The following is a 17,291-nucleotide window of genomic DNA, read 5'->3' as shown; positions in this document are numbered from 1 at the left end:
AAGGGGTCCCTGCCCATGGCAGGGGGTTGGAACTGGATGAGCTTTAAGGCCCTTTCCAAAACAAACCATTCTGTGACTCTATGATTCTACGGAAAACAACCACCAGAAGTTCAACAGACAATGCCAATAGAGTTTTTTTTTCTCTTTTTAACTTTACAGCCTGGGTTACTGCGATTACAATGGCACAGTTTGCAAATAAACCTTTTAATATTAAAGCACAGTTACTGATTCTTCTAGAAGATGATTTTATCTTGCTATTTAGGCTATGGCTTGAAGAGTGTCTGTTTGCTGCCCTTTTTCTGATACTGTATTCAAAGAGCTTAGTAAATCCAATACTAAGGCCTCACATACAAACCTATGTTATCTCCTAATCTCAGGTTTGGGAAAAAAACTTGACTTACTTCTGTTCTAAGGCTTATTCCTGAACACTCACATCCATTTCAAAGTACTTCCTCTACTCAGGCCATGAACTGCATTGGATTTTCTTGTGATGAATGAAGAATCAAGTTAAAGGAAACGTCATCAAGAACATCACACAACTAGTCCTTCTGTGAGCAGAAACACAGATGGAATGTGGTAACTTGGAAAATACAGTCACAAAGGGAAACTAAGGAGACAAGGAAAAGCACCTGGAGAGAATGCGCCATCACCTTAATGCAAACACCATTACACAGCTCAGTATAGCTCTGCTGTTAAAAGTGCAGAAAAATCCTGGTTTTGATCACTAGCCATTGAATTACTGTCTTGACATTCTCCTCCATCCTTTTCTTGTCGACAAAAGGCCAGACTGCATCCTTGCAACTGATGAATGGGTGTAAAGATTAAACCAGGATCTGGACTGTAAGTCTTTCCAAAAATCCTAAAATGAAGTTACAACTATCTGTCTCCCCTAAATACACCATCTTTCCCTACTGCAGCTCCTTGGGGGGACTGGCTGTGCCAAAGCTTTCAAGAACTACCAGGCTCCATTTGCTCTGCTCTAGTGATTACAGATTCCAGAGACCTGTAAGGCCTCAATGTCTTAGTAAGATAAACCAGGTATTTTACATTTTCTCAGACCCTTCTGAATTTGAGATTTTAAGAGGGATCACAAGAGTTTTGTTTTTAATTAAACTCAAATTATATTCTTGGCTTGCATTCACCTGTTAGTTTAGATAAGGAAGACTCAATCTAACACATTAGTAAATTGAAATAGTAATGACTAGTTGCCACTGAAGGTCCTAAACACGTAATAGTCTTTTCCTGTCCCACCTGTAAAAACAAGAATCAAAACACAGCCCAGTTTCAGAATTAGCTGACCCAACAAATCACTTACCAAAGACAACTTCAGGCTGCCCTTTCCCAGCTCAGGTGTTTTATCAACAGTGACCACGTACACACTATCAACAGATACCCCAGCACAAAGTTTCACTGCAGTCAGCTCAAAGACCAGCTTATCAAGAGTGGACAAGTGGCTGTTAGGCACATTTACAACTCCAAAGCAATGCACTGACTGTAGGACTGTCCTGCCTAGATCCTTAGGAAGGTGTTTCCCATTCTTACCAAGAAAATCCATTCTGTCAAACTGCCAAGAGTAATGCTAGTTCTGTGATAGAGGCTCTAGAATCATAGACTCCTAGAATGGTTTGGGTTGGAAGGGACCTTCAAAGCTCATCCAGTCCAACCCCCTGCAATGAGCAGGGACATCTTGAACCAGATCAGGTTGCCCAGAACCACATCCAGCCTGGCCTGGGATGTATCCAGGGATGGTTCATCCACCGCCTCTCTGGGCAACCTGTGCCAGTGTTTTACCACCCTCATTGTACAGAATTTCTTCCTCACATCCAGCCTGCATCTCCCTCTTTTAGGTTAAAACCATCACCCCTCGTTATGTTGCAACTAAAAAGTCTCCTCGTCTTCCTTACAGGCCCTTTTTAGGTATTGAAAAGCTGCAATAAGGTCTCCCTGGAGCCTTCTCCAGGCTGAACAACCCCAACTCTCTCAGCCTTTCCTCATAGCAGAGGTGATCCATCTCTCTGGTCATTTCTGTGGCACTCCCCTTGACCCTCTCCAACAAGTCCATGTCTTTCCTGTACTGAGGACTTCAGAGCTGGACACAGGACTTCAGGAAGGTCTCACCATAGTGGAGGAGATGGTGAGAATCACTTCCCTTGACCTGCTGGCCACGCTGCTTGTGATGCAGCCCTGGACAGAGTTGGCGTTTTGGGCTGCAAGCGCGTGTTGCCCGTTCACGTCCAGCCTTTCATCCACCAGTATCCTCAAGTCCTGCTCCTCAGAGCTGCTCTCAACCCCTCCATCCCCCAGTCTGTATTGATACCAGGGTCACCCTGCCCCACATACAGGACCCTGCACTTGGCTATGTTAACCCTCAAGAAGTTCACATGTGCCCACTTCTCAATCTTGTCCAGGTCCCTCTGGATGGCGTCATGTCCTTTGGTGTGTCCACTGCACAGCTCAGCTTGGTGTCACCTGCAAACCTGCCAAGGGTGCCCTTGATCACACTAGGTGTGAAGATATCAATCAGTACTGGTCCCAGTTTGGACCCCTGAGGCACACCACTCATCACTGATCTCCATCCAGACATTGAGCCACTGACCACTACTCTCTGGATGTTACCATCCAGCCACTTCCTTATTCACCAAACAGTCCACCCATCAAATCCATCTCCCTCCAGTTTAGAGAGCAGGATGTTAGAACCACAGAATCATAGACTAGATTGGTTTGCAAAGGACCTTAAGATCATCCAGTTCCAACCCCCTGCCATGGACAGGGACATCTCCCACTAAACCGTGTCACCCAAGGCTCTGTCCAGCCTGGCCTTGAACACCGCCATGGATGGAGCATTTACCACTTCTTCAGGCAGCCTGTGCCAGGGCCTCACCACCCTCACAGTATGTTGTAGGGGACTGTGTCAAAGGCTTTACAAAAGTCCAGTCAGACAACATCCGTAGCCCTTCCCTTGTCCACTGATGTAGTCACCCCATCATAGAAGGCCACTAGGTTGGTCAAGCAGAACTTGCCCTTGGTGAAGCCACAGTAGCTGTCCAAAACCACCTCCCTGACCTCCATGTGCCTCGGCATGGCTCCTAGAAAGATCTGATCCATGATCTTCCCAGGCAGAGAGGTGAGGCTGATGGGTCAGTACTTCCCAGGATGCTCCTTTCTACCCTTATAAAGAATGGGTGTGATATTGCACTTTAGTCCTGTTATAGAAACTAGTCTGAGCACAGTCACAGGACCTAAATGACCATGGAAATAACAGACCAGTAGTGAGTACACATTCCGCATATGGAATGGGCTAAACAGCTGAAAAATCTTAATCACACAGTCTTTATTCCCTTATTTTCAATAACTACAGAAGGCTAAAAGGAAGCATATTCTCACAGACTTTCTATTTCTGATATCAGATTTACAGCCAGATACGGCTAAAATGTTTCTTTTGCTCAGCATGAGGAAGCTACATAATGGTGCTTCCAACTGCTTTACTTACAGAATGGACTGACTCATCCCCGAGAGAAATACTATCATTTATAAGTGCACCCACGTGCACAGATACAGAGAAATTCCACATATAGTTTTAGTGCATGTGCCACTACTAGACTGTGTGTGTAGGTGACCTGAATGTATAGGTGGAGGAGAGAAGGCATCTTTAGGAGGCATTTCAGATACATGCTGAGCTTCCGAGGGGAAGATACTGTAGAAAGGCAGGGCTAAATTTATCCCAGGTGGAACTAAACAATGTTTTCCTCCCTCTAAATCAACAAGAACAGCTTCAGACTGTATGTAGATCTGGATGAAAGGTAAAGTCAGCAGGAAGAGTAAGAAACACAATCTGTGTTTCAAAACCAGCGTGGGTTTGCCTCTCTTTGTATTTCCTCCCCGCTCCAATCCCTAAAGCTTCCTTTCACCAGTATTCTCTCCAACACCTTCCTATGTCGCACAGACACACGAGTTATCTCAGAGTCCTTCAAAGACCCGTAACAGGAGAGATGGGTAGTTTACCATGACTGACATCCAGATGAAATACTTGATTCTGATGAAGTCTTTAGAGGAAAACCCTATGAAACAGGACTCAAAGAGCATGTTTCATCCACTGAAGCTTCAGACCCAGCTTTCCCAGGAGGTGTAAATTCACAGCAGGTCACATTCCAGGCTTTATGAGAGTGTATTTGGAAGCACCAGTTCTCTACTTTTATAGTTATATTTTATAGCTAAATTTGCAGCCTATGAAATAGCATCAACAGCGCCGTTAGCTTTCAGTACCTGAACCCCTAAAAAAGCTTGCTGGGAGCAGCCCCTGAATGGGTGCACTCTGTAGCCAGCAGTTGTGCAGCAGGATTGTCAATGCATCCACATTCACATTCCCACCCTAACGGGCCAGCCATCTCCAGTGCAGGAGATATCCATTATTTCCACAAGTATGACAAGATTTGGGGGTTGTTTTGTTGAAAGGGTAAGTCACAAGACCCCAAGTTTAGGTTATTTCTGTGTGACAGAATTGTTGCTCTGTTGTCCTATTTGTTTTTAGAAGTACTGGTTGGGAATGACAACCTAATACAGACAGTTTCACAACACACACACGAGATGTAGATATAAAAACTGCACTACAATGCCAAACGCAGTTTCATGATAAAACAAGGTATTGCATAGCTTACATTGGTTGATCATGTATTTCTTATTTAAAGAACGTAAAGATTCATCCTATCCATGCATTTTCTTAGTATTTCATCTGCATGTACTGGCTCCACATTAAAATAAATCATAAAATTTAGCATATTTAAATCAGAAACATCACTCGAGTCAGTTGCCATGTGCTACTAACATAGAAGCATAAAACCCAAGGGTGAAAAGTACCTTCCTCCAAGATGTCAAGGCTCTGCCTGTTGCACGTGCGTTCTCTCTCATTCTCCTTTTCATAGTCATATTCAAAGCTTTCTTCTCCATTTACTGACATTGCTGAAGTTATCCCAGACACGATGCCTCAGTCTCACGGGAGATGGGAAATCATTCCCTTGGAGGCTGTATTTCTGGGGAGAGCAAAGCCAGGTCTCCACAAAGCAGGATACCATCTTTCCTCACTCACATGCTCAGCCCGACTGAGTATCGTCCTTAGTCCTTAGCACAACAGCTTTGTACCGTACAGATGGGGTGGAGGAGGGAAGAGACCATCTGCCTAACAATTACTCCAAGATGTACGTTGTTCCTCATACCAGCTCTGAGGGTAGCCAGTTTGTGCTCAACAGCTCCACTAGCCTATTTCAAACAAATAGGTGGGCTGAAAGCCCTTGTCCTTGGAACTCCTCACATCACCAAGGTCCTGTCTCCTCTGCCCCTGCTCTTCCAAGCACAGTGGTAGCTTCCCACGAGTGCCTCAGCCACACGGAAGTTGGACCAGGCTCCAACTGTCACACCTATGAAGGGTGTGCACCTTCCCGGTGCTAAATCACCTCTCAGGCTGCCAATGCTGTAAGGAACCAGATTTCACAGGAGCAGTGAACAGCCTGTACATGCCAATCCCACCCAGCACAGAGATCCTGAGAGCTGAGCCTGACTGCAGCATCCACCAACACACAGAAACCAGGGGTGAAGAATTAGCCTGGGGAAAGGGAGCTTTTTTTTATTGCTCTTACAAAAAGGATTGTGCTTTACGAAGCTTTTAAGTGACATATCAGCTGTCAAACACCGTGTTTGCCACAGTCATCTTTGCTCTTCTGTTTGCTGTGGGAAACCAAGTCCCTCAAGTTCACATGTGCACACCAGAGCATTTTCAAGGGTGTACGTATCTCTTCTCTGCTCAACAGCAAACAAAACTCCTTGTGCTCTTGGTTTCCAACCAGTAGTGTTTGCTAAACTTGGTTACATACACAGAAGGTTAACTTTCTAACTTAACCTTCTGCAGCTATAGAAATCTAATGCTTGCCAAGTTGCCTCCTTCACTTCCAATGGCAAAGAGACGCCCTTTGCTGCTTGCAGAAAGCATTCCTATCTGCGTCACAAGGCAAAGTGGAAGCACTGCAAGGCAAAGGGAGATAAAACATGACAAGCCAGCAGAACAGTTAGGTCATGTACAATTTCTCTGCTACCAAGGAGCTGACAAAGTACCTGGAGAAGGGCTTTGGACAAGGGCCTGTAGGGATCTGGCAAAGGGGAATGGCTTTAACCTGCCAGAGGGGAGACTGAGCTGAGCTCTTAGGCAGAAGCTCTTCCCTGTGAGGGTGCTGAGGCGCTGGCACAGGGTGCCCAGAGAAGCTGTGGCTGCCCCATCCCTGGCAGTGTTCAAGGCCAGGTTGGACACGGGGGCTTGGAGCAAGCTGCTCTGGTGTGAGGTGTCCCAGCCCGTAGCAGGGGTTGGAACTGGGTGAGCTTTAAGGTCCCTTTGAACCCAAACCAGGCTGTGATTCTATCACTCTCTAGTGGTGTGAAAGCATGAGGTAATAAGAGAGAGGAAGGAACCAGTTTTATATAATCACAATGACTTACTCTGGTTTAAGTTTTAAACTCTTGATATTTACATGCAAACAACCTAACATGTTTACATAAACAACAGCCAAAGAACATGAAACACACTTAAGTGCTTGCTCAGGAAAGGAACATTCATTTCTGAATAAAGACCTTACTCCTCAAACTTAACAACTAGACCTTTGACTGCCAAAAATTTACTGCAATGCTCAGCAGCAGCAATAGCTTCAAGAACTCAGCTAGGGAAAAAATGGGCTTGTCCCTTTCTCCCCATCTCATGACAATAAAAGATGTCATTTTAGTCATAATGTAATGGGGTCTTCATTTCTGCCATTTAGCAGTGAATCAAAACTCCTAAAATAATAACGCAAAAACCAGACAGTGAGAGTTTTAAGTACCTACTTGCCATCCAATGTCAATTCACCACATTTCAGCAATAGCCAGAGAATGGAAATTCAGACAATAACCAAAATAAGTCATTTTAAAAGAAGGCAAAAAGCACCTTTTAAAGATTAGGGACAGAAAAGTCAACCTCTGCCAACCCTACTGACATACTATGGTTTTGATAACGTGCACGACAATATAAGGAGAGTAGGTGCATCTTCTCACAAGCTGACTTCTGACCTGTGACTCAGGTCAACTCATGCCACACAGGACTCTGACATTCAAAAGCTGAAAGATAAGCACTACAATCTCTATTTTGATATCAGCACAAAATAAATGCTGATACAAATTCATAATGGGTGGAGAAGGAATGTTACACCACCCTCACGCTATCAACTCAGTTTTAGTGCCATTCTGCATTAAGTCCTTTTAGTGGTGCTGGAATATTTGCTTGCTAAAGATTAAGAGCCAGGTTTCAAACAGATACCAAACAATAAGCAGCTATGAAGGAGGGGGAGCTAAATGGTATATGGTTCTGAAAACATACATTCTCATCAGGAAAGATTCAAAAAGAGATGTTTATTACTTGCAGTAAATACATATTCAGGGATTTGAAGAATATACCAGAACGAATATTCACTTTGATGGGTTGCCACTGCAAAGTGAATCTGGCACATTTGCTGCTATCACCACTCTGAATTAGTGGCTAAAGACATTGAACTCCTTTCAGGAAGCTTGCTAAGTGAGTTGCAATGCTGAAAACACACATCCTCATACAATGCCTGTACTAAGGTACAGCCTGCCTTCAGTAGCTTGGCAATCCAACAGGAAACACATAAATTGGGAGCTAGTTTGAAGAAGGGTGAGGCTAGACACAATACAAACAAACCCTCAGATCCTGACTCAGTGTTTCCAAGGAACTCCAAGGTATTCAAATCATTTTCACCTTCCCTTATCAATAAAAACATCTAACTGTTGCACAATTAGCCACATCCATCTGGACCATAACTGAGCAGTAACAGTAGTACTGCATTTAGAACAAAGAGATTCCCTGTAAGCAAACAAGTCCTGAAAACAGTGGCTGAAAAAGCAGCGCTTGGATTTAAAATGTGTTGAAGAAGAAATGTGGCTGGTTTGGGGTGAGCTTTTCGGGGAGGGGGATAAACTGGGCATTGAACACATGCTTCCTATTCTGATTTACAGTCAAGCAAAGTTACACGTTCAAATTCACACAGGTTCTGCACATTTCCCACTCTTTCAAATAGTCTTACCCAAATTACCTTTGCCACTTACCCAAAAGGACAGTATATTACTGTTGCAGAAAGGCACCGAATGGGATGAAGTGGGAAAATGCTCACCTGGAGATTTAGCAGCTGAGCAGAATAAAGAGGAAAAATACCTCTATACTGAAATGTAAGCCACATAAAGCAACATGCAAGTAGCTTAGGTTTGACTGCATAAAGAACAGAGTCAATGGAGGAATAAAGAAGTGACATGGCAAAAAGCAGAGAACTAGGAAAACGGCGTCAATGATTACATGAACATAAGCAAGGTGCAACCATATTTACTGAATATAGAGATAAAGGCCATAGGAGCAAAACAAGAACAACCCAAATGAGAATTTTAGCTGCATAACTAAAGAGCAAGGGCTGTCCCAGAGGCTGCACAGTGCAGGCATTTGTATGGTATCTACAGGTTTAGATGGTATATGCACAGTCAGCATCCAGAGTAATCCCAGAGTTACTCTGTCCACAGGGATGGAGACAAAAGGAGCTAATCAGCACAACTCATGGAAAACAGTCCTCCATCAGCCAAGCTCTCCATATTGTGAAGGCTTGCAGGGTTACCCGTAAATAAGGTGCACAGAGAAGAAACATGGAGAACCAAGAACTCCTGAAGAGCTGCAGCAAGGACTATGAAATATTCTACTAAGGCTACCTTAATGGAAACAGTCTCACATCTGCAAAGGCATGCTAACACGTGCAAGCATAAGGGATCATTCCTGAAGTGGAGGAGAGGTCAAGGAGAACCAGCATTAACATTGTTAATTATTGTTCAGCTAAAAGAAAGTCCAAGAGCTTGCTGATAATCAGTAGGGTGAAAAACAGAATAGAGAAACTGCAAACAGAACACGGTATGGAAACATTTCAGTGTGAGCAGGAAGAAAATACAGGGAGGGGTTAAAAGTTATAAAGAGCAAAAGCAGGGTTAGGGGTGCCGGAACGACCAAGAGTGAGACAGGGTGGTTCAGGCCAACATAAAAGGGGTTAAAAGCTTTGGCACGTGTGACAAATAGGGCACACAATGTGACCAGTAGGGGGAAAAAAAGGGAAAAGACACTGTTTGCTCCAGAAGAAATGGCTGAAACTCATGGCCAGGAAAAGGAGAAGAGAGCCAATTGCACACACACAGCCACCTGGAACTGCAGGCAATGAGCTCTCAGCCATTAGCGTGCTGTTGTTCAGCTAGAAATAAATGAATAATGGAAGAAACCACAAGAAATGTAATTTGATCCAAAGTCAACCTGGATTTCTCTAGAAAGCATTGTGCATTAAGAGAATGAACAATACTGGCCAAAGAGGGACAAGTGGGACAAGGCTATTCATAAAGATCTCTATGGGTTTCTACCTATCTGCTTAGTTGTTTGGTAGTTTGGGGGGGTGGGAGGGGTATGTCATGCAAGTTGCATTGTGTGAGATTTCTTAAGAATCTATTTGTTTTCATCTACAAAATCCTACCTACATGAACCTAGACTTTTACACTGTTATCTTTCAGGTAAGAGTCTACAAAAGTGTCACCTTTTCCTCTTTTATCACTGGTTCTATCAGTCTCAGAGTCTGCTATGAAAGTAGTTATTTCCCCACTCAAGTACACAGCCAGCTCTTTCCCCCTCCCCATTCCACCTACACAATGTATTTCATCAATGCCAAGTAAGGTGACAACTGTCACCCATATTATACAATGATAGTTGAAAATGGATCTAAAAAGAGCAGTGTACTGCTATTTATAGACACTTCAATTTGTTATCATGTTAGTTAACAGCAGTGATTCAAATAGAGTGTGACATTTTGTTGTCTACTTCCATTTAATCTGACCAAAAATAAACTCTGTAGAGGACCTTACATAAAAGGGATTAATTCATTATTCCAACTCCAGAAACTCTTGGTAAGTATTTATAAATGGTAAATTTTGTGCATTTGTTCATTTGCTTCCAGAAGGTAATAAAAAAGAATTATTGACACCAAATGCAAGCTGAAGACATCATGACTACATCAGCCCATACAGAATTCATTACATCTGAGGTAACAGTGAGAGTCATTGAAACCTTCTATCCCAGTGTAATCTTAGGGTGTTCTTTCTTTGTTTTCTTTCTTTGAAGAGCAAGAAACTAAGTGCTACTGGAGGAATCATTAAATAAAGGAAAACCAATGAAATCACATCTTTTAAATGGAAATCTGAGGGCCAGCGACTCTGACAAAAGAATATATGAATAATTTAATCAGAAAAATAATTCCATGGGATAATATCTTGTGATGTTTCCTATTACTGTCAATGTACTGCCAACTCTCCTCCAGTGTTAGTTACCAAAAAGGTTGAGCTGGGTAGGATTCACAGTTGAACACAGACATACAGGAGCTCCGGAAGGTCCATGTATAGCAGAGAAATAAGCTAATGAGGCATCATCTTGTCTTAAAACATACTCAAAACAGGTCAGCTGAGCTGCAAGTACCAATCACTCTCTACTAAGTATATAAAGAATCACTGGCAAATGACACTGATATTGACAAATAATGGTAGGGAAACCAAATATCAAAAGCAAGCATCTCTTACAACATGCTATTTGCTCCAGGTTTTTGGAAAAGCTCTGTTTTCTACTACTGCCTTTTGTCTCCTACTACAATTAGAATACCTTTCTCTGTCAATAGGAAATACCAATACTGCTTTAAACCCAAATTAATAAGCCAGTACCAAAGGCCAAAGACTGCGTTTCACCACACCTCCTGTCTTCCTCGCACACTTGGACTGAGAGAAGCAAAAGAAAGCTAACGCACATAACGTACCATGAAACTCTGTAAGAGTACCATTCACCCCAGGGCTGACAGCACTATCCTTCCATCATGTAAAAAATAACATTTTAATTAAAAGTAAAAAGTAATATTAAAAGAAGCATTATGCCTTACCTACCTTAGCCTATTGACATTAAGCCCTGCTTTCTCTTAGGGGAGAAGTTCCTAAGCAGCCAGCCAGAGCATGCTCTAGGTGATTCTCAGTAGATCTCTGCTCAGGGAAGGAGTACCCTGGGCACAATATGTAAATGTATATATATATATATAAAAATATGTAATTTCTATATATATTTATATAAATAAAGATAATCAGGGGCTCAGCACAAAAAAACCTGGCAGCCCGGAATCACACCAGCCACCACAGTGCTCCTGAGGCCCTGATCCCACAAGGTGCTTGCCTAACACCTGCTGATTATTCCATTACTATGGAACTCCCATAGTTTCTCCAGTGCAGCACACACCTTAAGGCAAAACTGAGGAGCAGTTCTCAGCTCATTCAGGCATACCACGCTTCTGCACAATGACACTTCGAGCACACAGAGGATCATAATAAGAGTACTAAAAAGAAACCTATCTGTTTTTAACCTGGGGAAAACACAGAATTAGCTACTGCTCTTAATGACAGTACAACTGTCTGATCTGAAGCATCTAAAACCAGGCCAACTAAGCCTGTTACATCATACAGATTAATGAGTACACAGATTAAATCAGTATTTACTAGGGTTAAACCTAGAGGATAAAGGTTACATAAGGGGTTCAATCCAACTTTAAGTGGTCAGATCTTTCAAATAAATATGCACCTTTCCTCTTTGAACACCTGGACAGGAATACCTAAATAAACCTAAGAGAAATTCAAGTTTAACAAGCTTCTGAGATTGGATTCAGATCCCAAAAGATCATAAACCCCCAATTTTGTCACACATATACACTCTTCACATCCCCTCTGATACTGTTATCAAAGCACTATGAAATATCTTTGTGTACAACATAATACAGGGCCTACACTCCTTACTCCTTTCTGTTCTTTGCTTCACCGTGATCTCAGACCTGTCTTGTTTAAGCCGCGCTCTCCAACCAGGATAAAATCCGTATACAACCACTGCTTTCCCAAAGGCTGTATTTTAGTTTAGAGGTTACCACAGAGTGACATCGATAAGGAACCTTGATTTTTCCACTCTGCAGAGAGCAGTTTTAGCCATTCCTTACCCTTCCTCATGTGTCTTCTATCAGAAAATATCCCATGCTATGAAAGAAATAAATGCCCAAGCAAACACTGGAAAAATGGCAAGAGGCCCACAAGATAATACTCACCAGAGCCCAAAATGTTTCCTATTCAGAAGTTAACCTGCTCGCTTTTAAGAAGCCACAGTTTTAAATGTCTTTCACAAACAGCCAGAGAGAAAACGTGTCCTGCTGCTCAACACATGAAATACGTATGTATTACAGCATACTGGGAGCGCATAAAAAACACACTTAAACCAACACAGAATCTTACAGGAAGAGTATTTAAATTCAGCTCAATTATTATACATGCAGTTAACGTTTCAAATATTACTGCCCCTGCCCTAAAATTGCCCATGTAGCATATATGCTCCTCTGCCACTCCCTTAGAAAGAGAAAAAGCTGTCCAGCCATCTCCTGTAGCATGGTCACAAGAGATGCTGAGGTGCAACAGAGATAGCATCTCCACAACACCATCTCCACTATGCCAGGTTGCTGTCTTTTTCAAGGTATTCCATTCTTTAAACCTCTGAATAACAACGCTCCAGTCTTACAGCTCCAAATTCTGCAACGAGAGACTAGAAAGAAATATTTACCATCCGTGCATTCTTCATAATACCAGTCCAGTTCATAATAATCTGCTTCGATAAATTTCTGCATAGTCAGTATCCGTCAGCAACATAGACGAGATTTCACTCTGCTGCTAAGGTCAAGTGAAAAGCAGCCATGCCTTCCTGCCTTTGCAACACACCACAGCGCAAGGAAGCTCCCAGCAAGCCGAGAATGAGCCGCACATCCTCAGCGAGGCTGCAACTGAAACAGAAAGGGGGTGTGGAGGGTGTATTTGGCAAGAAGAGAAATAAAAAAGGCTGCAGAAGAGAAAAGCAGATGCCCCGATGGCTCCTCTAATAAAGCAGCTCTGCACAGGAGCCGGGGATGGGTGTTAAAAAAACCATCCTATCAAAAGGCTGATGCGCTGACGTGGGGACACACACCACTGCCTGGCTGCTTCCAACTCCTTCCTTTCCTCCCTGCTCTCCACATCTCTTTCAGTCTAACATGTTGCCATGGAAACGTGCTGGCTCCAAAAAGCGATGCAGAGATGAAGGAAACGCATTTTGCTGTTCCTGGCTTTACAGAGCAGAAGTATTCCTCCATACTGGAAACTGAAATCCTTGCTCTGGAAGCCGACACAACGCTGCTGCCTCGCAGAACAGCAGCATCGCGCCATTGCGGTTCACTGGGTACATGCAGTACATTAATGATGAAAAGCTAGTCCGTTACTACTCTCCTCCACAGAGTCTGATAAAAGCTTGCCTTCCCCATGGAAAATCAAACTATGCTACTGCCTTGTTACACTGTTTGTGCTGATATAATAGAATCCTTTATGCAGCCTGTTACTGGCAAAGGGACAAACAAAAAATGAAAGACTCAAAAAATCAGAGCAGCAACACATGTCCCCCTGCAATAAAGCTAATCTGCTCCTGCTTTTTGCCCTCTCCATGAACCACTGACCCTTTTTTTAAGCAAGCATCTAAGCTTCGCAGCCAAAACCAAGAGGCCAGGACAAACTAACTCATCTGTTCCTAAAAATGCTGAAGGCTGTCAACAAAACAGGTTAATGTTTGTACCCAGTGTTTTGGAAAGGGAAGACTTACAGAGCACCCAGTAAAATGGTGTTTAAGCTGTTAGAAGAGAATCTGGGGAACACATGGCATTAAATCATCACCAAACACTGCAATTCAAAAGGCATTTCTGAATCTGTGCCGGTTCAGGTACCGAAGGCATTGACATCCATTTGATTCATAACCACCACACATTCTTCACCACTTTCTCAGTAAACTGTATGCAATACATGTTAATAGCAGCTATAGTGGGTCTGACCCCTTCAGCTACAGGGGTGCCTGTCTAGCTGAAGACTCCATCTCTTAAGAGCAGCTGTGAGCAGGTAGGGCAGAACTCGCCAATACCTCCCTCAAATGCCCTCCCAACCTCCAGTTGTTTCCATCTCCAGAGACAGCCTGAGACAGACACAGATTCCCCTGAAGCTCCTGAAGGACTTAACCTGTCTGTTCCTGAGCCATGTATATTTTTAGCACTTCCAACATTCTCCATGCATCTACTATTTATGAGATAAGAAATCCTCACCTTTTGCTTTGCAACTCGCTTTTACAAACCTAATCTGGTGCTTTCAGCTGTGGAAATCTGAACACTCAATTCATCTCTCCAATCCCTCATGATTTTGCAGATTTCTGTTAAGCTCACCCTCACTCATGTCTTTTCTAGGTTGTTACCACTTACTCTACTCCCTGACTGGTACCATTTTGCTTTACTGTAATGGAGCAAACACCTGTTTTACTGTAAAACAGGTAAGGAATAGTCAAGCTATGCAGAGAAACACACATTGGCTTTGTTACCACATTAGTATTTCAGCTTTACTGGTATAAAGCCTTAACACTGCAGTAACTTTGAGGTTGGGAATTGCCACATCCCTTGTACATATTAATAGCTGAATCACATTAACAGATCTGTTCGTGCATTTGCCATACATCTGTCAGTGGCAACTGCCTATGTTATTCATTCAGCTCCAATGTTCCAGACCAGGACCAAATTCAAATATACCTTCGTTTGCAAGTACACAATCTCACTGGAAAATAAAATGTTTCCAATTCTGCAAATAAAATGAATAGATCAAAAAAACATCACTGTGCTCATCCTAGAATATAGTAACACATACAGTATTTGTCAATATGCACAAGATTTCCCTCTACTTGGCACTGGTGAGGCCAAATCTGTAGTGCTGGGTCCAGTTCTGGCTTCCCCACTGTAAGAGACATGGACATACTGGAGAGAGGCCAGCAAGGATGTAATACCCAAGCAGGTAGGTTACCCTGCTGTAAGCTGCAAGTGCTGCCATTCTTGGGAGGCAAACTCAATCCAAAGCAGCACAACCTTAACCAAGGCACCACCACATTTAACCTATACTTCCCCCCTATTTATAGGATACCAAAATGCAAAGTCAACAAGAATTGAGCAGCCTGCACCTGAGCTTTGGCTGCCAGAACAAATGCTGCTGTTTTCAGCTTCTGCCCTTCCATACCCACCAGAGACCAAGAAATCTCCATGCCCTGTCAGCTTCTAGCCTTACATGTGAAAAGCACAAGCCATTCTTATTTCCAGGAGGACAGAGGCTACCCTATGCCACTGCTTTCACATCAAGCTAACCTTGGCCCTCTTGAAATCAAGAGATATAATAACAAAGATATGAAAAACAGAACCTCCTCTCATTTTGACAGAGAGAGTTATTTTTGGTTTCATTTTGATGACTAGACTCTTGTTATGTCCAATACTGATGTGAAAGCAATACAGTAAGCGTATATAAACCCCACATTAGTAAATCACACAGGATTAAAAGCCACTAAAAACCTTTGGACATGCAAAGTTCATGCAACTACCTCTAAACACCCCCCTGTATGTCGAAGAGAGCAAGCATCTCTGCCAAATGCAAGCATTCTGTGCTCACACTGTGCCATCTTGGAACAGAGGAACGTGTCAAGACACTCCCTCCTGCCCCAGCTCAGTCTGTATACTCACAAAGCAAGAGCTGCTCATGCTATTAAATGCAATTAAGGCTATGCTGTTAAAATACTGGCAGAGAAAAATAAAGGTTCCTATAGCAACATTAACTCAATTGCTCTGCATATAAGCTATTTGTTCCACTTGTATTATTTTTGTCCCAAAGGTAATTTTGGTCTGGTGATGTTACGAAACAAGTATTTAAAACATAAAGAATGAACTCTGGCTACCAGCTTGAACTGCTGCAGGGGCTCTCTCCTTTTTACCTCCTGACATTTTAAACAAAGGAGATCTTCAACATGCTAGAAGTTTCTTCCTCACCCCCATTTCAATGAGACAGGAGAAAAACAGAGGTGGGGGTTTGAGGCTTTGTGGTTTCTTGCTGTTTCCCTACAGATCTGATTGGAAACATACTGCTGTAATGCAGAAAGGCATCATTTTCCTGTGGAGAAAATCACATGTGCGGTCAAATGATTTCAGTAGTCTCCAAGAGACTTGGGAATATGGGCTGAGGGTATGATCTTCCCAGCATGAAGACAGAAACCCCAGACAGACAGAATAGTGTATATCCAGGTACCCAGAAGCAAGCATCCCTTCAATTGTATGAGAAATAGAAGCTCCATAAAGCAGGAGCTGGAAGGGTTTTCAAATTGAACACAAGGAGTCTGACCAGGCTACCAAAGCAGCTGCGTGCTTGCAGAACCTGCTTTCAACCTCTGCAGCCCTACTTTTCCTTCCTACAGCTGCATATTGCATCAACCTAAAGTAAAACTCACCAGGATGGTGTAATTTTTCTGGTGGATGGCTTCCACAAACCTCTGTGGATTCAAAACTCCACATGACAACATTATCCTCACAGAGGAGAACATACAGACTGATAAAGAACTCTGGTATCCAGCTGTGACCACCTAGACTGATGACTCCTTAAGCCTGCAGTTACAAAGGGGTTTTGTTACACAGAAAGGTTGGCTTGAAAAGCTCATGGATCCTCTCCTCCTTTCTTTTTGGATGGAATGAATTCATGCCACAGGTCAATGCTAAATCAGCCTGAACTAGCCAGGTTATTAAAACAAACCAAACCCAAGCAAAGCAAACCCAAACCACAAATCCCTTTCGTTGTTTGAAGAGAAAGTTTGCCAAAAAAAAAAAGTCTACTCCATTCATTTTGCCACTCTGCTCTGCTCTTGTGAGACCCCACTTGCAGCACTGTGTGCAGCTCTGCTGTCCTCAGCTTAAGAAGGACATGGAGCTGTTGGAGCAAGTCCAGAGGAGGCCACGAGGATGCTCAGGAGCTGCAGCACCTCCTGTATGGAGACAGGCTGAGAACATTGGGGCTGTTCAGCCTGGAGAAGAGAAGCTGCGTGGAGACCTCAGAGCAGCTTCCAGTGTCTGAAGGGGGCTACAAGGATGCTGGAGAGGGACTCTTCATCAGGGACTGTAGCGATAGGACAAGGGGTGATGGGTTCAGACTGAAACAGGGGAAGTTCAGGTTAGATCTAAGGCAGAAGCTCTTCCCTGTGAGGGTGCTGAGGCGCTGGCACAGGGTGCCCAGAGAAGCTGTGGCTGCCCCATCCCTGGCAGTGT

General features: G+C 43.3%; 1 protein-coding gene across 7 annotated transcripts in view; it reads right to left on the bottom strand.

The window, feature by feature from the left end:
- TRAK1 (trafficking kinesin protein 1) overlaps nucleotides 1-17,291 on the bottom strand; it is a 126,784-nt gene that overhangs the window by 43,979 nt on the left and 65,514 nt on the right. Inside the window, exon 1 of one of the 7 annotated variants that reach the window (XM_061373143.1) lies at nucleotides 12,728-13,079. The exons of 4 other annotated variants lie outside the window; for them this stretch is intronic. In XM_061373143.1, the coding sequence (XP_061229127.1) occupies nucleotides 12,728-12,791 (64 nt within the window). In that variant the 5' untranslated portion in view covers nucleotides 12,792-13,079. Of the gene's footprint in view, nucleotides 1-4,854; nucleotides 5,076-12,727; nucleotides 13,080-17,291 lie in introns of those variants that run through there. 2 more of the 7 variants (XM_061373145.1, XM_061373141.1) reach the window with 2 other exon arrangements.

This window comes from Neopsephotus bourkii, unplaced genomic scaffold (genome assembly GCF_033783945.1).
Source record: "Neopsephotus bourkii isolate Nb327-2 ecotype Australia unplaced genomic scaffold, CSIRO-AGI_Nbou_v1 NB_1629, whole genome shotgun sequence".
Taxonomy (NCBI): Eukaryota; Metazoa; Chordata; class Aves; order Psittaciformes; family Psittacidae; genus Neopsephotus; species Neopsephotus bourkii.
This window is presented reverse-complemented; position numbering and strand designations above follow the sequence as displayed.